This window comes from Mustela nivalis (assembly GCF_964662115.1).
Source record: "Mustela nivalis genome assembly, chromosome: 9".
NCBI lineage: Eukaryota > Metazoa > Chordata > Mammalia > Carnivora > Mustelidae > Mustela > Mustela nivalis.
In genome coordinates this window covers 113,661,752-113,673,967 of record NC_139028.1, presented here as the reverse complement: position 1 = coordinate 113,673,967, position 12,216 = coordinate 113,661,752, and the positions used below count along the sequence as shown (strand labels likewise).

General features: G+C 62.6%; 1 protein-coding gene across 4 annotated transcripts; it reads left to right on the top strand.

The window, feature by feature from the left end:
• Positions 1–12: 12 nt before the first annotated feature.
• On the top strand, positions 13–10,877 carry AP5B1 (adaptor related protein complex 5 subunit beta 1). 4 transcript variants are annotated; one of them, XM_082748470.1, is made up of 4 exons: positions 13–102; positions 6,814–7,264; positions 7,980–8,147; positions 8,252–10,877. In XM_082748470.1, the coding sequence occupies exons 3-4, from the start codon at positions 7,998–8,000 to the stop codon at positions 10,733–10,735; spliced, it is 2,634 nt and encodes an 877-aa protein (XP_082604596.1). In that variant the 5' UTR covers positions 13–102; positions 6,814–7,264; positions 7,980–7,997; the 3' UTR covers positions 10,736–10,877. The 4 variants fall into 4 exon arrangements, with proteins under 4 accessions (XP_082604596.1, XP_082604597.1, XP_082604598.1 ...); XM_082748471.1 differs by lacking the exon at positions 13–102 and having other exon boundaries at positions 6,475–7,264; XM_082748472.1 differs by lacking the exons at positions 13–102; positions 6,814–7,264 and adding an exon at positions 7,555–7,635.
• Positions 10,878–12,216: the final 1,339 nt, after the last annotated feature.

Genomic DNA, 12,216 nt, shown 5'->3' with positions numbered 1-12,216 from the left:
ACGGCGCGCGCGCCCGCCTCCCACTCCGCGGGGCGGTTGCCGCCCTCCGTGCCGGCCGAGGCCCCCGCTGCCAGGTGCACCGCGCGGCCGGGGAAGCGGCAGGTAAGCGTCTCCCGGCTCGACTGGCGTCCCCCGCGGCTGCTCGGGAAGTCTTAAAGTGCGAGCCGGACGGACGGGTTCACGCTTTATTGGCTCGCGGCGGTGTGTGTTGGTGGCTGGGGCGGGGTGGGGGGGTGATCTGAGCTAATTAGCTTGGAGCGTCCCGGGGAGCGACGGCGCATGCGTTGGGAAATAACGGTGACAACCCACCTATTTGTTACCTGTCGAACCGGTTTCCATTCCGCTGCCGGTGAGGTGGCCTCGCGGCCTGGGCGGGGTGGCCGGGCGGGGGCGGAGGGGGGGGTGCCCGGCGCGGGGCACCCAGCACCCGGCTGCCCTGCCGGCCCGGCCGCCGCCCGCTCGCCGGGGAACCCCCCCCTCCCCCAGCCGGGAGCGCTAGCTAGTGCTTCGCGAACGGAAGCTTCGGAGTTTCGGGGGGAGCCGAGGAGGGGAGGGGGCAACGTTATGTGCACCCGCGCTCGCACGCTCTGCGGGGGATGACATGAAACTCGCCCAACGGGGCCCGGCCCGGGGAGGCGCGAAGCCGTCGGGCGGGAACGGGCGGTCCCGCCCACACTTGTTGAACCGGGCCTGGACCCAGGCGGCCCGGATCCCGAAGGCCCGGCTGAGCAATTCGTGGTTCAGACAAGTGGTATTTGCTGGGCTCCGGCTCCGTGCGGGCAGGCACGCGAGGCTCCAGGAGCGCGTAGGCCGGTGGGCGGGCCCGCGGGGAGGACGCGGCCACTGTACCAAGCGGAGAGTGCCCGCGGAGAGCCGACGGCCGGTCCCCGTCCCAGCCCGCTTTCTGGCCAGGGAAGGGAGGAGGGCTTCATGGAGGAAGGGGCGTTTAAACCTCTCCGAGTCCACTGAGATCCGTAAGACCTTAGCGCCTTTGTTGCTGGGGCTCACACTCCCGCAAACACCTCATTCCTGGTCCCAAAGAGCCAGATTTCAGGTGCCCAACCTACTTTGCCTGGTTTCAGCCCCTGCAAGGCAGAGGGCTCTTGTCTGCTTCCGGCAAAAGCCCACCCTCGGCTGAGGGTCAGCGTGGGGCACACACCCTCCCCTTTACCCCCCACCCCCAACGGTTCAACAGACTCTGTCCAGCCCCCAGGTTTAGCTGGAGGGAGGCCCACCCCGGGAGTGCTTGTTGCTTTCCAAGTTACTGTGACACTTTGGGCTTCTCTTACCAGCTGGCGTCCTGGGGTCAGGAATGGGACCCCTTCCTCTTTTTAGCTCTCTGTCTACCCCCTATAAAATAAACATTTCAGGATCTCTACCACACATACACCTTTTCCATGTGTTAAATATTTGCTGGAACAGATTAAGAGGAAAGGAGTCTGATAAATGAATTCGCACAATTCCAAAAGTCAGGAGTCAAAGGGGAGCAGAAGCCTGGCTGCCGACTTTGGGGCAGGCCCTCTACATTCCACCCCCCATAAGTGGTCCAGGAGCCCCTGAAGGTGGGCGGGGAGAGTGTGCATTTCAGGAACAGGTGGCTTCCTCCTTCACTCCCTCCTGGGGCTTGTGACTTTGGCCAAAGGCCTTTCCTTTCCAGCCTGTTTCCTAGTCTATCACCTGGGCATCCTGTCACCTACCTCCCGGGGTCACTGTGGGCTCTGGCAGCGGGTGCTGCTCGTTGCCCCTTCCTCTCCTAGGACTCTGCCTTCGCACACCCCAAACATACTTTGTCACCCCTCCCTTATTACCTGCACCCTTTGGTTCAACTGGTGGGAAGTGAGCACCTTACCTTTTGAATAAATCCTGGAGAAACATTTTCCAACACAGTGTGTCTAGGAAGTAGATTTAGCCAATTAAGTCAACAAATATTTATTGAGCATTTCGGCTGTGCCAGACCCTGCCCAGGGCTTGTTACACAGTAGGTGCTTAGTGGAAACTAAGTCTTCACAGATGACCTCGGACCCAAGAAGCACAGTCTTTCTTGTTGGGGGGAGGAGGTTAGTAAGGAACAACTCAACTGTCTCCACTTGTGGAAAGAATGTCACACAGTGTCAGGAGGGATAGTCACCCACGCTATCTGCTGCAGTATCTCTGGTATCCAGTATCCACCGCTGTACCTGGCACAGAGTGGGTTATGGATAAATACTTGTTGCAAGAAAGATTATCTCTTTTTCTTGACTCGTGGGACCCATTCAGCTTTTCATGTTCCAACTTTTGGTAGAGGTAATGGATACAAAGCAAATTGATTAGAAGGAAAGCAACAGGGCAGGTTCAGTGACCGAAGGCAACTGACGCAGGCTGTCAGGGAGGGAGAGAGAGATGGAGAGAGCCGTAGGGACGGTGCAGAATGTGGCCGTCTAAAGGGGCACGAATAATCATGTCATTTGAACAAAGAAGCCCAGTGTGGCCACATCCGTCCATTTTCGAAAAGAAGCCAAAAACCCAGGTTTGTATGTAAAATCAACCAATTTTTTAAAGTTGGCTCAAAAAATTTTTTTAAGATCTTATTTATTTATTTGACAGAGTGAGAGACAGCGAGAGACAAGCAGGGGGAGTGGGAGAGGGAGAAGCAGAGCTCTGGCAGAGCAGAGAGCCCGATGCAGGGCTCGATTCCAGAATCCTGGGATCATGACTCAAGCCAAAGGCAGACCCTTAATGACTGAACCACCCAGGCTCCCCTCAAAAAAAATCTTTTAAAAAACCCCATGGAACACGTCAAAGAAAATACCATTGCAGGTCAGATTTGCCCCATAGGCTGCTGGTGTGTAGTCTGTGGTTCCTGAGCCGCCCTAGAATGAGACAATGTGCATGAACTTGGATAAACACCGAGCTAACCTGTGAACTCCATGAGGGCAGGCTCCTTCTGCTCCGTCCACACAGTGTCAGATGTCATTCATTCACTCCTTCCTTCAGTCAACAAATATCGAACACCCACCATTTGCTTGGCACTGATGATTCTGTGGTGCCAGGCAGACAGAGAAAGAAGGAAAGTTTTAGTGCGACGCATGACTTCGGCGATGGGATAGTCACAGGTGGGGGTGTTGAGGTCTGAACAAGAGGTAGGGGCCGGCTGGGCGAGCCGGCGGGAGAGCCAGATCCCCAGGAGACCTGGGGCCCCAGAGTGGGAGTGAGGCTAGTGTCGTGAGAGGAAACAAAAGACGAGGTGGGATTGGGAGGGGAAGGCAGGTGTGGGAACTGAGGTTGAAGAGACGGCTGTGCCATGTCGCATGAGGCTCCGTATGGTGCGAAGCTGTGGTAGAACGGAGTACTAGAGAGACTGGTAAGGACGCTACTATCCGAGCAGGGCTGTGATGGTGGCCTTGGCGATCTGCAAAGGGAGCCATGAGCTCTGATTCTAGGTGTTCTGAGTGGACCTCTCTTGTTGGCATAGTGTTGGGACAGGAGAGTGAAGGAAGGCAGAACTCCAGCAAGCAAGCCAGGACGGTGCTCCCCGAAAAGTCGAGGCTGGCTCCCGCCTTGAATGCTGGGCTCCCAGCCTGAGAAGCCTAGAAAGAGCTCAGGAGTTAGATGGAGAAGGTCTTGAACTACCCCTTCCTGTTCCCAGACAAGGCTCAGCAGGGAAGCCGGGAGAGGGTAGAGGCAGGGCAGGGACTGGGAAGTAGGGAGGTTGAAGGCCGAAGGGCTCCCAGGAGATGAGATGTGCTGTGAGGACACTTGGGTGCCCCAGACTTTTAGTCTCTGGGGACTCGAAGCAAGCCACCTAACCTGTCAGGACCTGAGTTTATACATCTGTAAAGTGGGGCTCCTAGTTCCAGCTCTGTTCCTCAGAGAGGTCAAGAGATGTTGATTTGCTTTTGCCGGCAGTCTAGCAGCCTTTGGAAATAGACTCATCATGCAGGCTGATGGTTCCACGGCCACCAAGGCCTCTGTGTGGCTCACATAGTGGCCTTTCCAGCGCCAGGTAACAATAGCCTCGGGGAGGCAGCCAGGCCCCTGAGCAACCATGAGTGCTGTCAGGACACCGACCCCTTCACCTCTGCAGAGTTCCTGCCCGTGGGCCTCCCAACTGTCCCGATGTCCAGGTGGGCAGAAGGCTCCCTCGGCCGGAGCTGGGGGGTGCAGGGGGCAGTAGCCAGAGGAGGAGCATTTCTGGGCCATCTGGAGCCTCTGGAGCTGTGCAGGGAGAAGCCAAAAGTTCCTGCTAGAGAAGGCCAAGGACGCAGGTGAGGCTCTCCACGGTGGCTGCGCATCTGGCCTGCCAGACTTGATTCCCTCCTCAGTTCCCATGGCCTTCCCCACCGCGGAGACTGGAACCAAGTACTCAGGGCCAAAGCCTGGGGTCATCTGCCCCCCCTCTTCCGTCACCCTAACATCTACCCACCGCTGAGTCCCAGGGGTGCCCAAATCAGCCGCATATGCCCACACCTCCATCCACAGCTGCCACCGTGGGCCAAGGCCACAGAAAGCCCCTCCCCCCCCCCCAGCCAGCTGTCTCCCCCCAGCCCAAGCCCTCCCGTGGCTCCCATGGCAGCTGGAATAACATCTTGGGGGCTTGATGCACTCTGGCCCCTCCCGACCTCCCAACCGCTGGCCTCTCCATTCCTGCTGGTTCTGCGCGCGCCAGCACGCCGGGGGGGCCCCCCATCCTCCCGGCGGGCCAGAGCCTGGTCCTGTTCCGACCTCTCCTCCGCTGTGCCTCCTCCCAGGTGGCTTTTCTCCACCCCATGACTGCTTACCTCTTGTCATTCAGGTTTCAGCCAAGTGTCCCCCACCCCCACCGCCTCACCCATTACCCCGTCCTGTTTTCCTGGCAGCATCTTTTCCTTTGTGAAGTTTTTATTTGTCCTGTTTGTTTGTTGTCCCCCTCCCGCGTCTTATGTTCTGTATATAAGGGACCGCTTTTCTTTTAACACCATTTTAGTAGTTTTATTTAGATACAATTCATAGACCATAAAACCCACCTTTTCAGAGTATACACTTCAGGGGATTTGGTATCTTCACAGAGTTGTGCAGCCATCACCACGGTCTTCCAGAACATTCTCATCACCCCAGAAGAAATGCTGTACACATGAGCAGTCACTCCCCATTTCTCTCTTCCCCAAGCTCCTGGCATCCATTACTCTGCTCTCTACGGATTTGCCTATTGAGGTGTTCTTTTTAAGACATCTCTGTATCCCCAGGGAGCACCCAGTGCTGAGAAGATGGGTTGGCCATGTCCCCATTTTACAGATGAGAAAACTGAGGCTCAGGACCCCTCAGAAAACTGACTTTCCCTTTTCCAAGCCTGGTGTCTATCTCCCAGGAGCTGGGCTACACCCCGGAGGCTGGAAACTCAGCAGAAAGAGAAGGAATGAGGTGTGAACTTCAAGTGGGGGAGTTCGCTGCTCCGCTACCTGGCTGCAGCCCACACCTGGGCCCTCTTGGCTGGGGGGTCGCTTTCCCCGGCGGGCCCGCTGACTGCAGACTTGGAATGATCGTGCGCAGTGCTGACGGGCTGAGCTTAACTCTCTGCCTGGCCTGTGCCAGGGACAGACCAGTGCCGCCATCCTAGAGGGGAACAGGGCAGGGACATCTGGGCAGGCAGGTAAGGGGAAAGCCCATCCCAGGACCTGGACACCCTCCGAGGGCTGAGGGTAGCTGATGTGGAAGGAAGGCATCAGGGGCGGTAGGGGGCTGTTGCTGAGGTCCAGCCTCTACCTCTTAGGGGTTCTATGACTTGGGGCAAGTGACTGCACTTCTCCGGGCCTTCGTTTTCTCATCTGGGCATGGTAGCCATCCCCGGGTACCCCAGGGTGGCTGTGAGCCTGGGAGTCATGTGGATGCACCCACCACATCGGGAACCACACACAGGTTCCCTCCCTCCAGACCCCTGGCCCTAAGAAGCCAAAGCTCAGAAACGCTGCTGAAGGTCAGAGGCTAAATGCGTGCCAAAGCCAGTGGCAGACTTCCTGACCCTTTGAAGCCTGTCTCCCCAACTGTAAAAAGAGGTTTAATAATCATTCCTCTCTCCCTGTGAGTGGTGAGGTCTAGGGGCCTGTGGTTATCAGCACCCTCTGGGCCCCAGACAGGGAAACCAGACAGGCTCCTTGTTACCCCCAAGCTGCCTTCCCTCCCAGGGCTGCTCTCATCCTGGCCTCTTTCATCTTCGGTTTAATTAGCCGGGCTGCCCCACCCCACAGTCTCTTGGGCGGGAGTCAGCACTCCCATTTTATAGATGGGGAAACTGAGGCACCTAGAGGGAAGTGGTTTGGGGCTGCCGCCTGTGAGTCAACTATGGAGCCGGAGCCAGAGTTGGGACCGGGCTTTCCAGCTGGACCTGTCCCTCGGGGTGGGTCCCTGTCTCCATCCCCCTGGCATCCCTGGCACCACCGGCACCCAGAGAGCCTCTTTTCCAGCGCTCTCTACCCCACCACTCCCTACCACCTTCCATCTGGTGGGCAGCAGGACGGGTGGGGAGGGGCCTGCGGAGCCTGGAGAAAGGAGAGAAACGAGCTGGCAGCAGCCAGAACATGGGGGCTCAGGTCTGTTTCATCTTCAAAGCTGGCTAATTAGAGCTAAAGGCTTTACTGTAGCCTGTGGGGCCTGGACGCCGGCAGTTCTGGGCCACGGAAGCCAGCGGTCAATGGGGCATCCGCCCTTGCGGTTCCGGGCCCAGGAGACACTGCTCTGGGAGCTACAGGCGACCCCCGAGTGTGGCCAAACAGCTCCGGTCCTGCCCTCTGGAATTCCAAGAGTGCTGGATTGGTGCACCGCTTGGCCCGAGGTCTTTAGTGGCGAAGTCTCTGTTTCCAGGTCCGTGCCAGGCCTGCCGCGAGCCCTGTGATCCACCCGGCCCTGCCACTCTGCACGTCGGCATCCCGTTGTTTTCCGGCTTCTCCCAGGATTATGGCCTTGCCCTGCCAGCTTTACCCTGGCTAGGCTGCCGCAGCCCTTGCCGACTGTCAGCTATTGGTATGGCCTAAGGCAAAGGTCAGCAGCTTCCGCCCGCGGTGACCCCGGCGCCGGCTCCGCGCCCCCAAGCCCAGCCGGGGGGGGGGGGGGGGGGGGGTGGCCGGGGCCGGCGTCGGAGAAGCGAAGCCAAGCCCGGAGGCGCCCGCCCGACCGGTTCGGCCGGGGCTGCGAGGAGCACTTCCTGCGGGCGCTCTGGGACCGCACCTTGCACACCCCCCAGCGGACACTCTGGGAGCCCGGAGACCCGCACCCCACGCCCTCCGCAGGGTGCGGAGAGCCCGGACGCCGGCAGGTGGGCAAGGGGGGACGGGCTGGTGGCCATCCTCGCGGGCGCGGCGGGCCCGGGCTGTCGGACAGCCCTGGGATCGCGGCCCCCGCCCGGACCGAACCCCGGCATCCGGGAGCCTGGGCCCACCCAGCTCCACCGCCTCTGCCCGGGCCTGAGGCGGTTTCGGGGAAGGGGGGCCCCGCACGCAGCGGGACAGTTACTCAGCCCCAGCGAAACCGGCGAGTCGGCACCTGCTGGCGGGGCGGGAGGGGAGGCGGTGGCCCCGTTACGGCCCCGCCCCCGCCGCCCACGCGCCGCGCGCCCCGCCCCGCCGCGCGCCGCCGCCCGGAAGGAGCCGGCCGGCCCGAGCGCCCGCGGCGGCTGAGTCAGGCGCGGTGAGAGCGGCCGGCCCGTTACCGCGGGCGCCGGGGGCCGGGGCGGCGCTGTGGTTTCGGTGCGGGCAGCGGGCGGGCGGCGTAATGAGCTCTCGGCACGCACCGGGCGCCGGCGGCCCTGCCCCGCGGGGACCCTTGGTTGCCCGCTCCGGCGTCGCCCCCGAGACCTCTCGGTTTTATCTCGGGGTCCGGGCACGGGGTCCCCCGCTGGCGTCTGCGCGTGGCAGGGGGCGGCTGGGATTTGCGAGGCGGCCCTGGGGTGACGGCGGCCCCTTCGGGGTGCGTGCAGGTGCTCGCGCGCCCTCTGGCGGCCGCGGGCCTGACCTTCCTTCGCTTCTTCGCAGGGACCTGGGTGCGGCACCATGGGACCCCCGAGCCGGGAAACCTGGGCCCAGCGCCTGGGCGCCTTCCGGGCCAGCCCGTCCGCCTTCATGGCCGGTCCCGAGGGTGAGGATCTGGGTCGTGACCTGTTGATCGAACTGAGAAGTGAGAAGCTGAGCGAACAGACCAAGGTAGGCCATGCGTGCATCCCCCCGCCCTGGGCCATCTGGTCACCTCAGCACCCCCGCGCTCGAACCACATTTTCGTGATTCCCACCTAAATCTCCCATCCCCAGGTTTCCTTGCTGGCTCTGAGCTTGGAGTACCCAGCCCAGCTGTGGCCGGACGCTGCTGCAGCCGAGGCAGCGGCCACCTCGTTGTTGGACACCCTGGTCCTTCTGCCCCCACGGCCCTCAGCCCTGCGGCGGCCCCTGCTGCTGGCGGCCACCACAGTCCTGGCGGCCGGAGACGCGCTGGGCCCCACCTCGGGAGCCTCCCGCCGGCTCCTGCCACTACTTCTTGGCTTGGCTTCGGGCCGCGATCTGGGGCGAGGCTTTGGCCCCGCCTCGGAGCAGCGCCCCCTGCAGGCCACGGCCTGTGAGTGCCTGCGGGAGCTGGAGAGCTGCAAGCCTGGGCTGCTGGGGGACTGCCTGGGGCTGCTGCGGCGCCTGCTGGGGCAGGAAGGCCCGGTCCAGCCGCTCAGCCTGCTGCTGGCACTCGCTCTGCGTAACACCTTGGTGATACGGGCCAAGGCCAAGGCCGGACTGCAGGGCCTGCTCGTGGCCGGAGATGCGCCCACCCCAGGTGGTCCCTGGAACTGGGCACTAGCTGAGGAGGGGGGTGCCCACCCGCAGCCCCAGGCACCAAGCTGGCCGGCAGCCGAGGACGAGGAGTGTGGCCTTGCAGTGCTGGAGCCCAGTCCTGAGGAGGCCCGGGAGCTGCGGGCTGCTGTGGCCCAGCTTCTGGACTCCTCCTACCTACTCACTCCTGTGGCTCAGGCCCAGCTTCTGTGGCTTCTGGGCTGGGCTCTGCGGGGTCTCCGGGGACAGCCGCCAGTGCTCTTCAAGCCACAGTTGGTACGGCTGCTGGGCACGGCCCAGCTGGCACTCCTGCATGCGGTGCTGGCACTCAAGGCGGCCTTTGGCGAAGCCCTGTTCACAGCCCAGGATGAGGCCTTGCTGCTCCGCAGGCTCACCTTGGCCGCCCAGCACCCCGCCCTGCCCCTACCCGCCCACCTCTTTTACCTGCACTGTCTGCTGAGCTTCCCTGAGAACTGCCCTCTAGGCCCTGCTGGGGAGGAGGCCGCCCCCCTGCTGCTGGGGCCCCGGCTGGGCCGCAGCCTCCTGCCCAGTCTCCTCCATGACCCGATGGCTCTCCTGGCCCGCCTGCACCTGCTGTGCCTGCTCTGTGCGGAAGATGAAGAAGAGGAGAAAGGCCAGGGCTGGAGCCCCCAGCGTTACCTAGGGGAGCTGCTGGCTGGCCTGCGCCAGAGGGCAGCCTTGGATGGGGGCCCCCGGGCCTTGGCTGCTCTCTGCTTCCAGGCCTCCTACCTGGTCGTTCGCTGCCTAGCCACGCAACCTCTGGTGCTGACGCCCTTGACCCACGGGCTGGCCGAGCTATACCGAGCCCGGCCTGCGCTGGCTCCCCATTTTGTGGATCTCTTGGATAGGGTGGGCCCCGAGCTAGGGGAGCCCCTGAGAGCGGTGCTGCGGCAGGAGGTGGTGTCCAGACCCGGCAGAGACGAGGCCCTTCGTTGGCACCTGAAGATACTGGCGAAAGTGGCCGACGGGAATGCTCCAAGTGCCACCTTAGGCTTCCTGCGAGCTGCGGCGGCCCACTGCACAGACTGGGGCCTCCAGCAGGCTCTGCTGCGGGTCTGCCGGACCTTGTTGCGGGCGGGTGTCCGGGAAGGCCTGGCCGACTTGCTGCAGGCACTGGCCAGGCAGCTGGAGGACCCTGATGGCCGGGACCATGCCCGGCTCTACTACATCCTCCTGGCCCACCTGGCGGGGCCTAAGCTAGGGGTGGCCCTGGGCCCCTCTCTGGCCGCACCGGCACTGACCTCCTCGCTGGTGGCGGAGAACCAGGGCTTTGCCGCCGTGCTGATGGTGCAGGAGGCCCCCGCCCCGATTCGGCTAAGTGTGGGGCCCCGCAGAGCAGCGGGCCCGGGCCCGGTGCTGCAGCTCCAGGTGGAGGTGCTGGAGCCCGTGTTCTCTCTCGAGCTGCGCTTCCGCGTGCAAGGCCAGCTGTACGCGCCGCTGGACGCGGTCCACGTGCCCTGCCTGCGCCCGGGCCGCCCCTGCAGCCCTCTGCTCCTGCCGCTGCAGCCCCGGCTCCCGGCTCCCACGCAGCTGAGCGTGCGCGCCCTGTATGCCACCCCCGCCGGCCTCACGTGCCACGCCCACCTGCCTCCGGTGCCCGTGAACTTCGAGGACCTTTTCCTGCCTTTCCCCCAGGCTCCCGACGACGGGGACAAGCAGGGCTTCTTTGAGGAGCTCTGGGACTCCTGCCTACCAAAGGGCGCCGAGAGTCGCCTCTGGTGCCCTCTTGGGCCGCAGGGGCTGGAGGCCTTGGTGTCCCGCCACCTGGAGCCCTTTGTGGTGGTGGCCCAGCCCCCCACCAGCTACCATGTGGCCATCCGCCTGCCCCCAGACTCGAGGCTGCTGCTGCGACTGGAGGCGGCCCAGGCCGGCGGAGTGCCTGTGGCCCTGCGCACGGACCACTGGGCTGTGCTGCCTCTGGCCGGGGACTACCTCCGTGGGCTCTCAGCCGCTGGCTGAACCCGGAGACTAGGCCAGACCCTGGGACAGTCTTGCTCGGGGGGGGGCCCTGCGGGCCAGAACACAGTCCTGTGACTCCTTTCTTAAGAAAAACAAAGGGGGGGGGTAGAAAAGAAAAGAAAAAACCAAACATATTCACTAATGACCTTCACGGGTGTGTTTCCTTTTGAGCCCTGGCTGGGGGCATGCACAGGGGGCTTGGGGGAGGAGAGGCTCCAGGAAAACCTTCAGAGAAGGAACCGCTGCCCTGCTGGGCAAATGGGAGAAAAAGCATCCCTGTCTCTGCTTCCCAAAGAGGGTCAGGCCCCGCTTGGAAGCCATGCAGTAACTGAGGAATGTGGGCGCCGGCTTTGGGCCTCCTCCAAGCTTTGCAGGGTCCCTGCCCCGGGGAGCTCAGCCTAGCTAAGATGTCTGACCAAAGGACAGAAAGAGAGGAGGTTGCAGTGGTCCGGTGGCCCCTCCCGGGGTTGGAGGGGGTCCCCATGCCACGTTGACTGGAACCAGCTCAAGGAAGGGCTGGTCAGTATAGTTCGGGAGCCGAGAGACAGAGAGAGAGAGGCTCCAAGCTGTGGGCTACAACGAAGCTGACTTTTCCTCCCCCCAACCCCACCTGAGGACCTAAGAATCTTCTAGGTTAGACAAACTCGTTCCCCTTGGCTTTTTTCCAAATATGTGAGATACCTCGGCTTCAAATGTATTGCAAAGCTGCTCTGCTAACCAGGCACCGCGCTGGTATTTTCCACAGACCATGCCTCCCGCCATGCTTGCAACAGCTCAGCAGGGCCCCACAGATGAGGAAATTTGTAGGCCAGAGGGGTTAAATGATTTTCCTGTGGTCACCCAGCTGGTTAGTAATCGTGTTTTGTCACCTCGGAGCAGGTTTCCATAACCGCACCATCAGAAGGGAGAACTGCACGGGCGGGAGGACCACAGAGGCCTGGGCCAGCCCTCAGGAGGCTGCCGGAGCGACAGTAGGAAGTGCTGGACCCCAGAAGGACCAGGAGCTTGGGGCCTAACTTCCGTGGTCCCTGCCTCTCGGGCTCCCCAGTCCCGCCCTCTGGATTGTGGCAGGACCAGAGGGAGAGCAGGGCCTGGGACAAGCGGGGCTCTTCCAGGTCAGGTCGGGAGGTGCCAAGTTTGAGGCACGGTAGTCAGCTGTGGGAGCTGAGCCAGCCACAGCCGATCGGGAAGGGGCTGGTTCCAGGACCCAAGCTTGTGCAGCTGTTTGCGGCAGAAAGGGATTGCGGATGCCCGTGTCCCAGGTGGCTGGGAAGGCTCAAGGAGGGGCCGCTGGGAGCCAGCCCCGGCACCGCCGGGTTCCAGAGCCCGCTGCCCCGGCTGGAGTCGGACTTCTCTCAGCACCAGGGGCGGGGCCGGACGTCAGCAGGCGGAGGGGCCTTCCAGCAGGGCCTCCTGACCCCCACGACTCCTGCGTCTGGCACCCGATAGAAAGGCTGAGCCCCTGAAGCTGCGCAGCGGCC